Source organism: Macaca thibetana, chromosome 11 (genome assembly GCF_024542745.1).
Source record: "Macaca thibetana thibetana isolate TM-01 chromosome 11, ASM2454274v1, whole genome shotgun sequence".
Classification (NCBI taxonomy): domain Eukaryota; kingdom Metazoa; phylum Chordata; class Mammalia; order Primates; family Cercopithecidae; genus Macaca; species Macaca thibetana.
Window position 1 is genome coordinate 5,838,176 of NC_065588.1, and position 18,394 is coordinate 5,856,569.

At 39.0% G+C, this 18,394-nt stretch overlaps 1 protein-coding gene across 1 annotated transcript in view; it reads right to left on the reverse strand.

Moving 5' to 3' along the window:
• The window catches only part of ANO2 (anoctamin 2), a 363,519-nt gene that overhangs the window by 180,178 nt on the left and 164,947 nt on the right, over positions 1 to 18,394 (reverse strand). Inside the window, exons 11-12 of the mRNA XM_050747557.1 lie at positions 7,524 to 7,658; positions 356 to 516 (exon numbers count right to left, since the gene is read on the reverse strand). Of these exons, the coding sequence (XP_050603514.1) occupies positions 356 to 516; positions 7,524 to 7,658 (296 nt within the window). The remainder of the gene's footprint in view (positions 1 to 355; positions 517 to 7,523; positions 7,659 to 18,394) is intronic.

Consider the following 18,394-nt stretch of genomic DNA (forward strand, 5'->3'; position numbering starts at 1 on the left):
TGCTGCATGATATCTACACTCTCACCTAAGTCAGTGTACCTGGAGGAGTCTTACGGGTGTGCTAGGGGTTTTCGAAACAGGCATTGGTTCAAATTCTGAATAAATCACACATGGGACTAGTACAAGGTTAGCATGACTACATCTGAGAGAAAACAGATAAAGACATGAAGGATGTTCCTATTTCTATTCACACATATGAGTAGCGAAGTGAAAGCTATTATCCTTAAAATACTTCTTGGGATGGGAAGAAAAAATGTGAAAGTAAGTAACCTGAAGGGGATGAGCTTTAGAGCTTGGTCACTCCACCCATTTAAAGGAACTGCCCATATAAGCAAGCCTGGTGATGGCCACATACCCCACAGAGCCATGAAGATGGAGAAGAAGACAGTGGCAGGGTTGTCAAACAGGTGGCTGGCCCGCGCGGTCCCACAGGCTGAGCTGAGGTTCCAGTAATCACAGGACTTGTCGCACAGGGGACACATGATGAAGGCATTCTGCTGGTCACACATCTCTCTGCTGCAATAGATGGAGGTTGTTGGGTCAGGTGGAGCTCAAGCATGGTCCGCTCCAAGAAAAAACCATCCCCCAAATAGCTTCCATTTCCAAATCTAAGGTTGAGTTTTTCAACTCCATAAGTAAGGAATGTTAAAGTAGTTAGCATTGGATCACTGGATTCCTCACCTGGAGAGTGTTACTCATATTTGGTTCAAAAACAACAACAAAAAGACGGGGTATAGAGCTCCCTGTCACTACAAGTGTCCTGGAAAGTTACTGAGATCTGTCAGAGATACTGGGCATTAAATTATACCTCCTAAAGTCCCTTCAGAACGTGTTGGGTCCATGAGGTTGGTGGGATGGGATGCATCAACAGTTGTGAATAAATCACAGCCTGAAGCTGGATTTCATCATCCATTCTTCAGTCTAGACTGTTTTTGTAAAGCCTACTGGCTGTCTCACAAACAAGTGATACTGGTCCCAAGCAGAAACAAACATGAGTGTGTGGCTAGACCTGTGCATGCTCTCACCTCTAGAAGATGAAGTTCTACACAGGGAAGAATGGAGTAGATCTGGGTGGAAAGCCCTTTTCTAAGAGCATGAGCTGGAGAGGCACTTGTAGAATGGAGATTAATAGCCTCAACCTAATAAGAATTATTATAACCATGAAGTAAGATTAGGGACAATGAAAGAGCAAGGCAAATTCTTCCGAGGTCTAGATTATTTGACACTTGGAGCATGAACCAAACAATCTCTAATGGCCTGTATTCCAACCTATTCTTAGTGTATTTCCATTTAATGGACTGAGGAATATATTTGAAATTCCATTCACTCGTTAGCTGACTAGCTGTATCCAACAGATTTAGGCTCATATGAATGCTTGGAAATAAGAACCAAAGAATCAGCCCTGACTGGCTTTCCCAATAACCCTCTACACCATACACTGATAGGAAAATGAATGAACTCATCCCTCTGTTGTGTAATATTTTCCCAGGGAGATGGGAGGATGGTTAAGCTCATGGCTCAGGGGGAAAGGGTGGAGAACTTAAGATTTCACGAAAGCAAAGCATTGGCTGTTCTTACAGGGCAACTGGAGACAATGATGGGGAGGCAGGGGATCCAGCACTGAGAACAACAGCTGTTTTCCACACAAAGCAGCAGCAGAGGGCGCTACAGAGCATGACTCACAAGTGGGAGCCACGGCTAGGGTAAGCAAGCTGGTGCCCTGTGTGCTAAAGCCAGTGCTCAGAGGAAACCTGCAAAGCCAAAGGAATGCCTGGGTCTATTTCCTCCTTCATTAAGAAGTTGAAGGGTGGCAGATTTACTGAGGGGCTGTCACTTTCTGTCAAGCCCCAGTCCCTAGGCTTCTGTTTTTAATGAGCTACTAAGTCCACAGGAGGGAAAGGCCTTCTGTGTGAGAGAATGGAAATTCTTGGTCTCTAAGGATAAACCCCAGTTCCTCCGCTGACTCGCTGCTAAGCTCTCCGTTGGCAAAGTTCAATAAAAATGACTCATCCACATCGAAAATATTAAATAGTAATATCTTAATAATACATTCAGCTGTGCTAGTTTCACCTGGGCATGTTCTGCTTGGTGACTAGAGAGCCCAGTTTATGTCTTCTGGGTCAGACCTGTGTTTGCTATGTAGTTGAGAAGGAATTGTTGCTTTCAGAGAGGAAAGTACCCCCTTAAAAAACAGATTTACACCGAAAATCACTTGTCTGTATAAATTCTAGTAAAAGACTTTCACTTTTAAGTCACATCCAAGAACATATGAGTTCCTCAATGCTGCTTTTGGAGTATGTGTGTTAGGGACTTCATTTAACTCAGCGTTTTTTTTTTCTTTTAAGCATGGACTGAGGAGACAGAAACCTCGTCAACTGAAACTAGTCAATGCTAAAAGGTCAGGAATGAAAAACGTATTAGCAGCCAAGCGGGTGCAAAGCACTTTGAAACTTAAGTGCTGTGTAAATTACTGGTTTTTAAATTAGAGTGCAGGCAACTATCCATCATTTGTACAAGATGGCAGCCACCATGGTATGGATTCTCCTCAAATCATTTAAATGCGAAGTCAGAATGCTTTCTGTATGTATTGGAGGGTTTCTGATGTAATCAATTTTAACAGAATTCTAGAGGAATTCTGGCTAAGAATGACATCGAAACGACTTTGTGTTTTCTGAGACAGGCTGCCTCTAGACAAGCTGAAAGATGAGGAAGCCTGCCTACAATGGAAATCAGGTCTAGCATACTCACTAAGCTGCACGATCCACAGGTTTCTAGTGAGAAGTAACTGTGGCTATAAATCCAATGCTGTATTCCTTTAATTTATTATTTTCTCTAGAAAGCATAAGAAGCTTGATAAACGGCTTGACAGTCCATTGAACCAAGACCCTAAAGTGAACAACATTCTTCAGGGTAAATCACTGCTCCTGGATTAGGCGATTCAGAGCCCCGTTAGCGCAACGGGAGAAGGTACAAAGAGGCAATCATTCAGGAAATTCAGACTAAACAGCTGCTATTAAGGTCTCAGACCTAAAGTAACCAATCTTTTTTCAATATGGTTTAGATTAATCAGCTTTTTAAAAAATGTCCTAGTGTTCTCTGTTCATGTAAGTGCTGAACAAATGAAATCAATCCCTTGGTGAGTAGAGACAGGGAAGTTCTACAGAGGGATCATGCACGCACAGAAGTATTGCTGACAAGCTTATGCTTATATCTCACATATCAAAGTTAAATTACTGGGAATAAAAGGTATCATTTAAAGTTCCACCTAATCCATGTCAGTTTTCTGGTTTTGAGGTTGTGCCGTAGTTACATAAGATGAAACCATGGGAGGAAACTAGACGAAGGGCATGCTGGGCCCCTCTGTACTATCTTTGCAAGCTCCTGTGCTGTGAATCTAAAATTTTTCAAAATAAAAAGGTTTTAAAAAGTGAGCGATAGTAAATTTCAGGCTTGATGACGAAATTAGCAACCTCTAAAATAATCCCAGGAATACTGTAAGTTTTTCATCACAGTTACGCGTGGCTGATAGACACAAACCCTTAGAGTATGTGTTTATTTAGATTCAATATTGGTTTTTAGAGAATATCCCTTTGTTTATAAGGAGTGGCATTTTGTGAGCTTCTATCAGACCCATAGAAGTTGGACTTCTGATGAATTTACAATTGTGTATAAAAAACAGTTCGTCTGTTTTTAAAGAAATCTATTAAAATGTTTACTTTTTTCTAGTATTTACACCTTCCTGATTTGCCAGGCCCCATCCTGAGTCTGACGAAACAACATCCAAAACTTCAATTTTGTAGTAATTTTAATCTTTTTTTTACTATGACCTACAGTTAAAATGATTTGTTACATCAGATTTCAGTATGCAAATACATACCCTCACTCTCACAAACACACTTACAAAACTGAAATAAAATCTCATGAAGCAACACTTACCCATCCTTCTTATAATGAATACTAGTATTCATTGTGTTCTAGCCTATCTTACCCCATCTTATTTTAGTCCACTTAAAGGCCCATTAAATTGATTCCACAACCCACCAGTGGTGGTTGTCATATCCACAGCTGTAAAACACGGTCCATTCTGACAGGCAATGTGACACATCCACAGTAACGACTGCACTTTACACTTGAATATCCCTGCACGTGCATGAGTATATGTGAATGTGGGTGTGTGTGTCTGTGTGTAGACATCTATGTGCACGTGCATGAGTGTGTGTGAATGTGTGGGGTGTGTTTCTGTGTGCAGACATCTATCAGCACATGCATGAGTGTGTGTGAACGTGGGTATGTGTCTGTGTGTAGACATCTATGTGCACGTGCATGAGTGTGTGTGAATGTGGGTGTATCTGTGTGTAGACATCTATCAGCACATTCATGAGTGTGTGAATGTGGGTGTGTGCATCTGTGTGCAGACATCCATCTGCACATGCATGAGTGTGTGTGAATGTGGGTGTGTGTGTCTGTGTGTAGACATCTATCTGCATGTACATGAGTGTGTGTGAATGTGGGTGTGTGTCTGTGTAGACATTTATGTGCACGTGCATGAGTGTGTGTGAATGTGAGTGTGTGTATCTGTGTGTAGACATCTATCAGCACATTCATGAGTGTGTGTGAATGTGGGTGTGTGCATCTGTGTGCAGACATGAATCTGCACATGCATGAGTGTGTGTGAATGTGGGTATGTGTGTCTGTGTGTAGACATCTATCTGCATGTACATGAGTGTGTGTGAATGTGGGTATGTGTGTCTGTGTGTAGACATCTATCTGCATGTACATGAGTGTGTGTGAGTGTGGGTGTGTGTGTCTGTGTAGACATTTATGTGCACGTGCATGAGTGTGTGTGAATGTGGGGTGTGTGCGTCTGTGTGTAGACGTCTATCATTGCAGCATGTGCAGACTATGTCCTTTCCAGCTGTAGTCGCTGCTGCCACGTGTATTACCCAGGGCACAAGTTCTAAATCCTGATATAAACCAGCCCACTGGTGCCCCACCCACTGAACTGGAACCGGTTCCCTAGGCACGGTATGGGGTTTTCTACCCTTGGCCAACCTGAGGCCAGATGTCTAGGGATCACAACTGGCAAGAGAAACCCAAAAGCCATGTTTTCTTAGAACACATCCAGGCAAGCCCACGTGAAGCTACTGAGTTGTGGAGGAGGATATGAGCCCTCTGGAAAACTTCTCTGCTTATTAGAAAAAGCAAAGACTTTGGAACAGGAGACAACAGAGTTCAACTCCCAGCCCTGACAACTATCAGTTGTTGATATTGGACAATTTATGTGACCTCATGTAGCATCAGTTTCTCAATCTCTGTTCAGTGGAAATTATAATGCCTATTTATGGCATATATAACATTGATCTCTTACAAGATCAAAGAAACTAGTTTATAACAATCACCTAGCATTATGCCCAGCACAAGGTAGGTATTTCATAAGTATTAGCTCTTCCCTCTAGATGCGCTGGGGAAAGCAGAGCCCTAATAACCCATCTCCTGTGATAAAGGTCCCAGAACTCCCAATCAAGAACACTTGCCCTCTGCCTCCTTCCCTCTCCCCCTTCCTTTTTTCCTTACCCCTGCAAAAAAAAAAAAAAAAAAAAAAAAAAAAAACTTGACAATTGATACTAGAGTTTTATACCAAAAAAATCCAAACTCTTGTCTCTAGATATTGACAATATAATCTTCAGTTGATTTGATTTGCAAGACCATTTGCATAGATTAACATAGATTTAGTTTTATTCTAGATATTGACAACATCATCCCCAGGTGATCTAATTTGCAAGACCATTTCTATAGGGTATGCACCAACAGGCAGGAAGCAGGTGAGCCAGGAAGCAGGTTTCTGCCCACTGATGCACACATACCCTTCCTAAAATGCACAGTTTTGACTTTTTCTTCAGAATGGCCATTACTTTCCCCATTACCACCCCCAACTCTAATGATCCGCCCAGTGTCCTCATCCACCTGGCTATGGAGGGAACATCAAGTTGGTACAAAGCTATCCTGCCCCCGAGCCACAGTGAATTGGTCCAGGGCCTCCACCTAAGTCAAACGGAGTCATAGTACTTTTTCACTTGAGATGAAACGAGTATAAAGTTCTAAGGTGTAACACCCATGAGCTACTAGCAGCAATGTTTAATCCAAATGGAGAAAATACGTGGTGAAACCAACAAATGCTAGAAAGAGTCAGAGGCAGGAGATAAATGGAGTACCTATTCCAGTGTTCCTTGAATGCTTATAATAAATTTTCTTTTTCGCTTAATCTAGTTCACGCTGCATTTCTATCACTTACATCCCAAAGAAAACTAAAACATACTAACCATGCTTCAGTTTGCAAAGACAATTCTGAAGATGGCAAGAGGTTTAAATTCTAAATATTAGCTAAGTGTATCTTTTGTCCCTTGTACTCTACTTCCACACATTTTGATGTATTCAACAATTAAATCTTCTGCTATGTGCCAGACACAGTCTCCTTTAATCCTCACAGCACCATGATTTAGGTGTTGTGATTACCATTTTACAGCCAAGAATACTAAGCTTTAGGGAGTAAACTGTCCAGTCACACAGCTAATATATAACATTGTCAATCTAAGTGCTTCTTTCCTTTTCTTTTCTTTTTTTTTTTTTTTTTTTTTTGGAGGGGTCTTGCTCTTTTGCCCAGGCTAGAGTGCAGTGGCGCAATCAGTCACAGCTCACTGCAAGCTCAAGCTCCTGGGTTCAAGCAGCTCTCCTGCCTCAGCCTCCCAATTAGCTGGGACTACAGGTGCATGCCACCAAATCAAGCCCAGCTAATTTTTTTTTTAGAGGTAGGGTCTCAACTCACTGTGTTGCCCAGGCTGGTCTCAAATTCCTGGGCTCCAACAGTACTCCCTCCTTGGTCTCCCAAAGCAGTGAGACTACAGGTGTGAGCCACGATACCCATCCCATATTTCCTTTGTGGGTTCTCTCTTCCTCATAAAAACTAGCTTTGATTCTATCTCTTGGCGCTCCAAGAGTCCCACCTTGGGCTATTCCTCCCCGCAGTTTCTGACTTCCTGAAACAGAGACTGTGCCTTCCTCAGCATTAGAGCTGCCTGCTTTCTCAGCTTGCTTTATTCTAGCAGTGTCTGACCACACGGATGTGGTTTCTACCCAGTGTCACTCCCCACACCTTGCCTTGGGTCTTATGGGAAACTAGAGGGGAAAAAAAGTGATGAAGCAGAGAGAGAGGAAAAAAGTATTTCTCTGACATAATTCTTCTTACCAGGAATTACCCCTCTGCCCACATCAGACACATCCCCCTGCCCTAGAGAAAAGCTTGACTAGAAGAGGAAGTGGGCCTCGCCTAGCATGGCTCTGAAGCCATTCCCAGAATCTGTAGCTCCTAGATCTGTCTCTGGAGGAAAGCTACATGTGTCACAGCAAAGGAGAATGATAGAGGGCGAGGGCTTTGGAAAGAGGCATGTGAAATGTACTTGTACTGGGATGAAACTCCAAATTATTAACATATGGCAACTGAGCCTTTTTCTTTAAAACTGATTTACCTGGGAATATCTTCTTCAATTGTTGCACATCCATAAAGAAACACAATCACTCCAATTACAGAAGATGGAATGAGGAATGATGTATATAACCCCAGCCAGGCAAAATACAGTCCAATTTTTTCTCCAAAATACTTTCTGGAAAAGAAAGAAAGAAAAGAAAATGAAACACATATTAAGAACATCATATACTTTCCTTATTTCTGTTTGTTCTATGTGTCAGGATGGGGCAACATAGATATTCATTCCTCTTGTAATGAAAACAAAGGGATGGAGGTTGCACAGGGAAGGGGAGGCCTCAGCACAAGGAATCAACGACTGAGCTTTTCTGGAACGAAGTGCATTCCATTGGAATCACATACACACACCTGTCTTGGCTGTTCATGTGAAATAGACAGCCGCGAGAAAGAATCCAGCCCCAACAGCAAACTAAAAATATGCCATACATTTTGGCACCTTTACCAAACATGAATAACGCATCATCATTTCCTAAGTGCCATAGCACTCAACCCATAAGAAAACACACCTTTCTGAAACTAGTTTATTTAAACAAAACACACAGATCATATATTTGGGCACGTATACTTGTGTATGCAAACCAACATAGGCACACTTATTGAAAAACAACTAGAAGAAATCCAATAAAATATTAGTAATGGTTTCTTTGGATGATGGGCTTATGGGTGGTTTTTATTTCTTTATTTTTAAGCCACTTTACTGAGGTATGCTGGCATACAAAGAGCTGTACGTGTTGAACATATACAACTTGATGAGTTTGCAGATAAGTATACACCCATGAGAACATCACCAATCACTCCATAAAGTTATCCAGTACCTCCAAGTTTCCTTTTGTTCTCGCCCTTGTTTTGTTTAATTAAAAAAATATTTTCTCTTGTGTTAACAGCAATTAATGTGAGATCTATCCTTTAGCAGATTTTAAGTATACAATACAGTATTGTTAACTATAGGCTCTATATTATATAGTAGATCTCCGAGCATACATGCATTGCATAACTGAAATTTTGTACCTTTTGACCAACATCTCCTCATTCTCCCCTCTCTGCAGCCCCTGTTAACCACTATTCTACTTTTTGGATCCATGAGTTTGACAGTTTTAGATTCGTCGTACAGGTGGGATCATGCAGTATTTGTCCTTCTGTGCCTGGCTTATTTCACTTAGCATAATGTCCTCCAGGTCCATCCATGTTGCAGCAAACGGCAGGATTTCCTTATTTTTAAGGCTGAATAATATCCATTGTGTGTCCACATTTTCTTAATCCATGCATCTGTCAGTGGACACTTGGGTTGCTTATATCTTTTGGCAATTGCAAATAATGCTGCTATGAATATAGGAGTGCAGATATCTCCTCAGGATGTTGACTCTGATTCCTTAAGATATACATCCAAAAGGGGGATTGTTGATTCAAATGGTAATTATATTTTTAATTTTTTGAGGAACCTCCATACTGTTTTCCACCGTGGCTGCGTTGCCACCAACAGTGAACAAGGGTTCCCTTTTCTCCACATCTGCACCAACACATTTTATCTTTTGTTGGACAATAGCATTTTAATAAGTGTGCAGTGATATCGCACTGTGGTTTTGATTTGCATTTCCCTGATGAATCGTGACATTAAACACTTTCTCCTATACCTGTTGGTCATTTGTATGTCTTCTTTGGTGTAATGTCTACTTAGGTCCTTTACTAAATTTTTTATCAGCCTATTTGGTTTTTTATGTGTTTCTTTGTTTTGCTATTGAATTGTAGAAGTTCCTTATATATTTTGGATATTAATCCCTTACCAGATATATGGTTTGCAAATATTTCCTCCCATTCTGCATATTGACTTTCACTCTGTTGATTGTTTCCTTTGCTGTGTAGAAGCATTTTAGTTTGATATATTCCCATTTGTCTATTTTTGCTTTTGTTGTTTGTGCTTTCTGTGCCATATCTAAGAAATAATTGCTAAGTTCAATGTGTAGAAGCTTTTTTCCCTGTTTTAAGAGTTCTGTTGTTTCAGGTTTTACATTTAAGTCTTTAATCCATTTTAAGTTGGATTTTTGTATGGTATAAAATAAGGGTCCAACTTCATTCTTATGCATGTGGATATCCAGTTTTCCCAATATCATTTATTGAAAAGTAAGTAGTATTAACAGTTTAACAATACTGATTCTTCATATCTATGAACACAAGGTATACTTTGTAAACCAAAACTTATTCTGAGACAGGTCTCCATCAATTTAGAAGTTTATTTTGCTAAGGTTAAGGACATGCCTGGAAGAAAAAAACACACAGTCGCAGAAACAGTCTGTGGTCTGTGCCTTTCTCCAAAGGTGAATTTAAGGGTTTCAGTATTTATCAGTGCCTTTCTTCAAAGATGAATTTAAGGGCCTCAGCATTTAAAGGGGAAATATTGGGCTAGTGGGCTGGAGGGGAAAGAGGGAGGATATGGTAGGGTCATCCACATGCTGCAGGAGAAAATGAGCGGGTAGGAAAATAGGCAATTAAGTATTCATCTTGTGCTCCGCAAATTGGCACTTAATATAAGGTGAATATAGAGCAGCTGCCTGTGGAGATACTTAGCCTTTTATCCGTATCTGTCTGCTTAGGAACAAAAGGGAGGGCAGCTTCTTGCATCATTCAGCTTTCGGCTTAATTTTTTCATTTTGGCAGAGTGAGTTGGGGTCCCAAGTTTTTACTTTCCTTTCACACCTTCCTTTTATTTATGTCATCTTTATTTTCTTTTATCAATGTTTTATATAAGTTTACAATGTGCAAATCTTTCACCCTCTTAGTTAAACTTATTCCTAGGTATTTTATTCTTTTTGATGCTCTTGTGAATGGGACTGTTTTCTTAATTTTCTTTTTAGATAGGTTGTTAGTGTACAGAAATGCAAATGATTTTTGTATGTTGATTTAGTATCCTGCAACTTTACTGAATGTATTATTTCTAAAACTTTTTTTGGTAGAATCTTTAGGGTTTTCTGCATATGAGATCATGTCATCTGGAAACTAAGGCAATTTTACTTCTTCCCTTCCAATTTGATGGCTTTTATTTCCTTTTCTTGCCTAATTGCTCTTACTAGAAATACTATGTTGAATGTGAGAGGTAAAGAAAAAAAACTTTTTTTTACTATTGAATATGATGTTAGCTGTGAGATTTTCATGAATGGCTTTTGTTTTGTTGATGTTAGTTCCTTCTATTCCTAATTCATTGACAGTTATGTTCCTTCTATTCCTAACTAGTTGAGATTTAAGTTCTTTCTATTTTTAATTTGTTGAGAATTTTAAATCGTGAAACAGTATTGATTTTTGTCACTTTTTTTCTCCATCTATTGAGATGTTCATGTGATTTTTATCTTCATTTATTGATTTGTATATGTTGAACCATCCCTGTATCCCAAGAAAAAAACCCTTCTGGATCATGGTGTATGATCCTTTTAAAGTGCTGCTGAGTTTGATTTACTAGTATTTTGTTGAATATTTTTGCATCTACGTTCATCAGGGGTGTTGACCTACAGTTCTTTTCTTGTAGTGTCTCTATCTGGATTTGGTATCAGGGTGGTGCTGGCCTCAGGAAGAATTTGTAAGTTTCTCTTCTTTTCCTGTTTTTTGGAAGACTTTAAGAAGTATTGGTATTAACTTTTCTTTGAATGTTTGGAAGGATTCATCCATGAAACTATCTGTTTCTGGGCTTTTCTTTGCTGGGAGTTTTGTTTTGTTTCATTTTGTTTGTTTTCAATTATTGCTCAAATCTACTTATTTGTCATTGGTCTGTACAGGCTTTCTATTTCTCCTTGATTCAATCTTGTTAGATTATATGTTTCTAAGCATTTATCCACTTATTCCAGATTGCCCAATTTGTTGCTGTATAATTGTTCATAATAATTCCTCATAATCCTTTTTATTTCTGTAACATCAAGTATAAAGTCTCATCTTTCATTTCTGATTTTATTTATTTGCAACTTCTTTCCTTTTCATTAGTTAGTTTAAGGGTTTGTCAACAAACAGCTTCATCAATTTTTTTTCTGTTTTTATATTCTGTCTTATATTTATTTATTCCCTAATTTATATTACTTCTTCCCTCCTGCTAATTTTGGGATTAGTTTTTTCTTTTTTGTAGTTACTTGAGATGTAAAATTAATTATTTGAGATCTTTCTTAATGTAGCCATTTACCACTATAAACTTCCTTTTAGTATTGCTTTTGCTGCATCTCGTAAGTTTTAATATGTGGTGCTTTCATTTTCATTTGTCTTGAGATATTTTCTAATTTCTTTTTTTGATTTATTCTTTGACCTAGATACAGTACTCTTGGTTGGCAGGTTTTTAAAATTTCAGTACTTCAAATATATCATCCCACTCTCTCCTCACCTGGAAGGTTTCTGCTGAGAAGCCCACTAGTAGCCTTATAATGGTTCCCTTGTTTGTTGTAAGTCACTTTTGTCTTGTTGCTTTCAAAATTCTCTACTTGACTTTTGAGAATTCAATTTTAAGGTGACTCAGTGTTAACCTCTTTGGGTTCAATGTATTTGGGTACATTGAGACTTCATGAATTTGGATGTTCATTTCTCTTCCTATATTTAGCAAGTATTCCCTTAATAAGCTTTCTTCCTCTTTCTCTTTCTTTCTTCTCCTTCTGAGTCTCCCAGAATGCATATATTGGTTCACTCTATGGTGTCCCATAAGTCCTTAGGCTTTCTTCACTTTTTAACTTTTCTGTTTTTTCTGTTCCTCCAATTGGATAGTTTCAAGTGACTTGTCTTTAAGTACAATGATTCTTTCTTCTGCTTGACCAAGTATGCTATTGAAGTTCTGTATTAATTTTTTTAGTTCAGTCATTGTATTCTTCAGTTCTAGGATTTCACTTTGGCTCTTTTTTATTATTTCTATGTTTGTTGAACTTCTGATTTTGTTCACATGTTATACTCCTAATTTTGTTGTCTGTTCTCTTGCAGCTCATTTAAGACAATTATTTTGAGCTCTTTGTCAAGCAGATTATGGATATCAATTTATTTAGGGTAAGTTACTGGAACTTTTATCAGCTCCTAATAAGGTAGTATCGAGTATTCCTGATTCTTTGTGATCCTTGTAGCCTTAGGCTGGTGTCTGTGCATTTGAGAAGTAGTCACCTCTTCCAGTTCTTACTGACTGGTTTCAGCAGGCAAAGACCTTCATCAGTCATGCTGGTCAGAGATTATGGGTGGATCAGCTGCCAGAGTCAGCAGGCAGTGTCTGTGGGCAGACTTAAGCTGAGTGGGGTCCAAGGGTGGATCTGCTGCCATGGTCCGTGGGTGGGCCTGTTGCCAGAGTCTGTGAGTGGGCTGGCCGGCTGCTGGGTATGTGGGCAGGTGGGCCTGCTTCCAAGGACTGGGCTGCTGTGCCACAGACAGCCAGAGATTCTGTTGGGATTTGCATGAGAGTAGGGCTGCATTTGGTTTCTGTGAGCAGTCAAGGTTGCTGCTGGGTCCACGGGCAGATGAGCAGGGCTGCCCCTGGGTCTCTGGGAAAGTGGGTCTATCTGTTACCAAGTCCCCTGCTCTGTGGAAGTGGTCATGCCATTGGGGACATGGGAAGGCAGGTTCCTGTAGGGTCTGTATATGGGCAGAGTTCCTTATGAGCAGTGAACAGGCAGAGCTGTCACTAGGTCTTCAAGTGAGCAAGGCTGCTCCCAGGCCCATGGTTGGAGGTTCTGCTGCCAGAAAGCATAAGCCTGCATTATCAGTGAAGTTTTTCTAGGTCTTGAGCTTCACCAGGGTTCTGCAACCTCTTACCTGAAAACCAGAGCTCTCATAAAGGTATATTTTATATATAGATAGTTGTTAAATAGGTGTTTCAGTAGAAGGGTGAGGCCTGAGGATGTCCTATTTTGCCATCTTTCTGATATCACTTTATTTCTTTATTTCTATCTTTCTGCACTTAAAATTTTTCTACTTTGTTAATAAATTACTTTCATAATGAAAAATGATTTCTTCTAAAAAGAAAATTTACCAACTTATATATTTTTTATTACAAGTTTATAAAGTTTGTAAATTACCAGTTAAGCCTCTAAAATGCAATATCCCCCTAGATAAATATCGACTATGGGTGCCTGATGAGAAAAATACAATCTACCAAGGAGCAATATACTTAATTTCCCAAAAGCCTGTGACATAAAACACAAGGGGGAAATGAGAGCTCTGTCCACACATTGATGGAAGAACTAAAGGGTAAGAAGAACAGTGAATAGGATCTATTTCCCCACCACCAGAGGTTCTGCTTCCACTTACGATGCAGACAACTGCAAGAGAATACAGTTCCCAGCCTAACAAGAAGAGAAATCTGGATAATCTGTGAAATTATAATTTTTCTTGAGCTCATCAGAGAGCTGAAGTTGTAAGGTAACCAGGAGAACTGAATTTTTTTAATATGCCAAGTCCATCCAAGGAAAACTGGGATATGTGAATAGTTTTACATTTGACAGAGAATGGGAGGATGCAATAGTCCCCATAAAAGTAAGAAGAAATAGCTAAAATTTTAAAAATTCAGAAAGATGAGTATAAGTTAGCATGACAGAGTGTAATAACTGGGAGCTTCAAACACAAGAGCAGTTTGCCCTCATGCACAAGGTCACTTCCGTAGACCTCACAAGGAAGATAATGGGTAAGGTAAGAGACCAAAGAGAGTCAGTCCCCTTAAGTTGCACACAGGTATGAAAAACCATGCACTTCCTGGGATCATCTCTTATTCAAATCGAAAGCCTTAAACGGAAGAAGAGACCTGACCCAAGGACCTAGGCAAAGACCCACTGCTTCTGAAGCCAGAGGTGGGTTGCACATACAGCCGACTGTCCTTGGTGGAAAGGCTGGAAACTCTCCTAGGCCCGAGATTCTGCAAACTTACAAATTAGAAGTCTGTTACTGCAGAGGAAGGCAGGAAACTGTCTCCCACCCAAGAATCCCTACCAGGAAAAGGCAGAGTTTAACTGTGAGGGGCAGAGGGAGGACATGAATTCTAAGAAACCCTCATTTCTGAGGCTTGAGTGCACAGAGCCTGCCTAAAACTGAGATAGGCCTAGAACAAAACCTACCTATTTCCCTCCACAGCCCCACTTACAGTAAACAAGTGATAAGCTCCACTTCTCAGTGAGCAACAAATATCAACAGTCTGATGCTAGGGGAGCAGGAGGGGCATGGAGAAATACCCCGTTGTGGCAGAGGCATGCAGGGACTGCTGAAATCTGAGAGTGGAAGAGAAACAAAGAGGACAAATTTTCAGCACTCCAGGGCTCACACAAAGCATAAGATAATAGAGTACCATCACTGAAGGAATCTGAAGTTTGTGGTGCCGTGCACCGAAGGTGATTCTTGCAACAACGAAACCTCGCTCAACTAGATTGACTCAACTCTCCTCACTACTGACCTGATGGAATGGAAGAGGCATGTAGGCATACTACTACTTACCTCAGTTTCCACTGTCATTTTATACACAATGTATGGCATTCGATAAACAAATAAAATGTAAAAATCCCATTGTTAGGAAATAAGGCAATCAATGAAGCTAAGCTTGATTTGGATGTCAGAATGATGCAATAGGGATTTTTAAATAACTCTAATAGATTAAAGCAGAATCTACTACAAAAGATGTATCAAAAGAAAATATGAAGGGAAAAAAGAGTGGAAAAAATACAAATCTAGCATTCGAGAGCTATGGGACAATATCAAAGGATCTATCACACATTTAATTAGAGTCCCAAAAGGATAAAAGAAGAGAGAAGAATATTTAAATATGTTATGGCTAAGAATTTTCCAAAACTTACAGAAAACAACAAAACACAAATCAACAATGTTCAGAGAACCCCATGAAGAATAAATACAAAAACAAAAATGAAACCCCACATACTTAGATACATCATAGTCAAATTTCTGAAAACCAAAGATAGGAAGAGTAAATTTTTAATTAAGCTTATGGGGGAAGGAAATCAGATACAACAGAAGAGCAAAGTCATCACATAGGATTTATAATCAATTTCTTGGCAGAAACTATGCAGGCCAAAAGTTAATAAAGTGACATCTCAGACCAGGGGTCCCCAACCCCCAGAGCATAGACTGGTACCTGTCCATGGCCAGTTAGGAACCAGGCCACACAGAAGGAGGTGAGCAGCAGGGCAAACCATCATTTCCGCCTAAGCTCTGCCTCCTGTCAGAACCACAGCAGCATTAGATTCTCCAAGGAGCATGAACCCTACTGTGAACTGCGCATGGGAGTGATCTAGGATGTGCACTCCTTATGAGAACCTAATGCCTGACGATCTGAGGTAGAACAATTTCATCCCAAAACCATCCTCCTACTGTCCCCAGCCTGTGGAAAAATTATCTTCCACAAAACTGATCCCTGGTGCCAAAAAGGTTGGGGACTGCTGCCTTAAAGTATGGAAAGAAAAAAAACTATTAACTCAGAATACTATATATAAATAAAATCTCTTTCAAAAATGAAGGCAAAACAATGTCTATTTTAGGGAGTAAAAGCCAAGAGAATTTATTACCAGCAAATATGAACTGTAAGAAACGTTAAAAAACAACAACAACAACAACAACAAGATCTTTGGGCAAAAGGAATATAATCTCAGTAGAAATTTGGATCTACACAATGAAATACAGAGTACCGGAAATGGTGAAAAGGATGACAAGTAAAAGACATTTTTCCTATTAATTCCTTTCAAAGGCAATTCACTATCTAAAGTATGCTTTCTCAATCACCATTTCTCAAACACCATTACCATTATTTCTTCATTTCTTTCTGCATTGTAAATTTTTCTACTTTGTTAATAAATCACTTTTATAATAAAAATGATTTCTTTTGGAAACAAAATTTACCAACTCATATTTTTTATTGCAAGTTTACAAAGTTTGTAAATTACCAGTTAAGCCTCTAAAAAGCAATTTCCCCTTAGATAATACTGATTATGGATGCCTGAGGAGAAAAATGCAATCTACAAAGGAGCAATATGTTTCATTTCTCAAAAGCTGTGACATAAAACGCAAGAGGGAAATGAGAGCTCTGTCCACACTTTAATGAAAGGAATAATGGGTAAGAACAGTGAATAGAATTCTTATTTCAACTTTTATATTTTAAGAAGAAATTTTTTTAGAGAGTTCCCATCGTAAACAACGGTCCTAATGGTACCTATGGTAAGATGGGATTGAAAAGAGGACACAGAAGAGTGTAACTGCTAGCTTTGATGGGTTTCCTTAAAAAAGATGAAAGAACAGAAATTAGAACAAAAGTCAAATTACACACCCACTATAATTCCTCCTTCTCCACCTACTTCTAAGTTCCCTTTATCTCCAACTCCCTGGCCTTGGCCCTCTAGAAGGTCTTCTAGATATCTGGGCCCCTAGCCTAAACCCCTCTCCTCAAAATCTTGTCCCATCCCCTCAACAGATTCCTTTAACACCTAAAACTCCTCCAACTTTCCCAGAAAATCCTTTAAATGTTCAACTGTTTGCTTTAACTTCCCTGCAAGATTTACAAAAAGCACTCTTGCCTGACCTCCAGGCCAAAGGTACACAGGTCACTTGTGTAAAAGCTGGCAGCCAGGAAATAAATCGAACACAGATTCAGGGGATTTGCAGCCTGGCAGGTTCTGCTCTACCTTACAACTCCTCTTACTTCCGTGAGACTCTGTAACAAAACTCCAGGACTTTCCAAATTTTAGACTCCCACAGCAAATAAATAAATAAATAAATAAATAAATTCCTTAGAGTGTCCCACACTTAAAGAGAAAAAAAGCTTAGAAGTTACCCTAGATCTCCGATAATAAGCAAATATGCACCCAAAACTCCTTCGTAGAGAAAACCTGCATTTTCTTCCAGTCCCTTGGAATTGTAAATCTTACTATGTCTCTGAAATGTAAATATCTAAGGAGTTAACTAAAACAATGTCTACACCCATTTGAGACTAAAAAAAAAGGGGGGGGAAGAAGGGGCTTTTTATTTTAAAAATCAAACTGCTATAAAAAGTCCTATACCCCAAATTTAGTCCACAGCCTCCATAGGATTACCTAGCAAGGGCAAATGACAATTTTTAATGTGTTCTCCACCAATATTGGTAAAAAAAAAAAATTTGGCCACCTAAGCAGGTAACCTTAACTTATCCCATGTGCAAAAACATAATTTGGATCCAACTGCCCTTTTATAAACTAGTGAGCTTTATATTATTGTACCTGTCTTATCGTTAAAATTTTTCAATGAAAGCTGTAAGATTTCTTCGTGTCTATACGTTCACATATGTTTATCCATGTGTACATCTATGTTTACATGGTATAAAACCCCTTTTAAAAAGTTCTTTTAAAATTGGGTATGGAGATAAGTCAGTACTCATATAAACCAAATACTCCTAAAATTGCCAGAACTATAGAAACTAACCGAAATGTTTTTCAAGTTTACATGACTTGTGTGGTCTTTGGTAAATAAGATTAGTTTAATATTGTTAGATTAATGAAAACAGCTCTGCCTTCTGAGTTAACAGCAAACAAAACAGAACAAAAATATGTATTTAACTTCAGAGTTCTCGCTTTGGCAATAATTGTCCAACATGTATGTGCTGTAAAAATAGTTAACTGGAAAATAATCTGAGATAATGGCTAGCTTTGATGTTTTATGAAATTTTCATGAGTAATCCAAGCATAATTGTTAAGAACAACTAAATTAAATAGATATAAGTGGAATAAAATTTTATAAATATATTTTTAAATAAGAATTTTGTTTTATGATATGTTTACTTTAGATGTTTCTCAAATCTCTTTGGTAACTACGTTCTTAGGGTGTTGCTAAGTTAAATTAAATGATGGATATTCATTGCATATCTAGATCATTTCCAAGTGAAGTAAAATACTG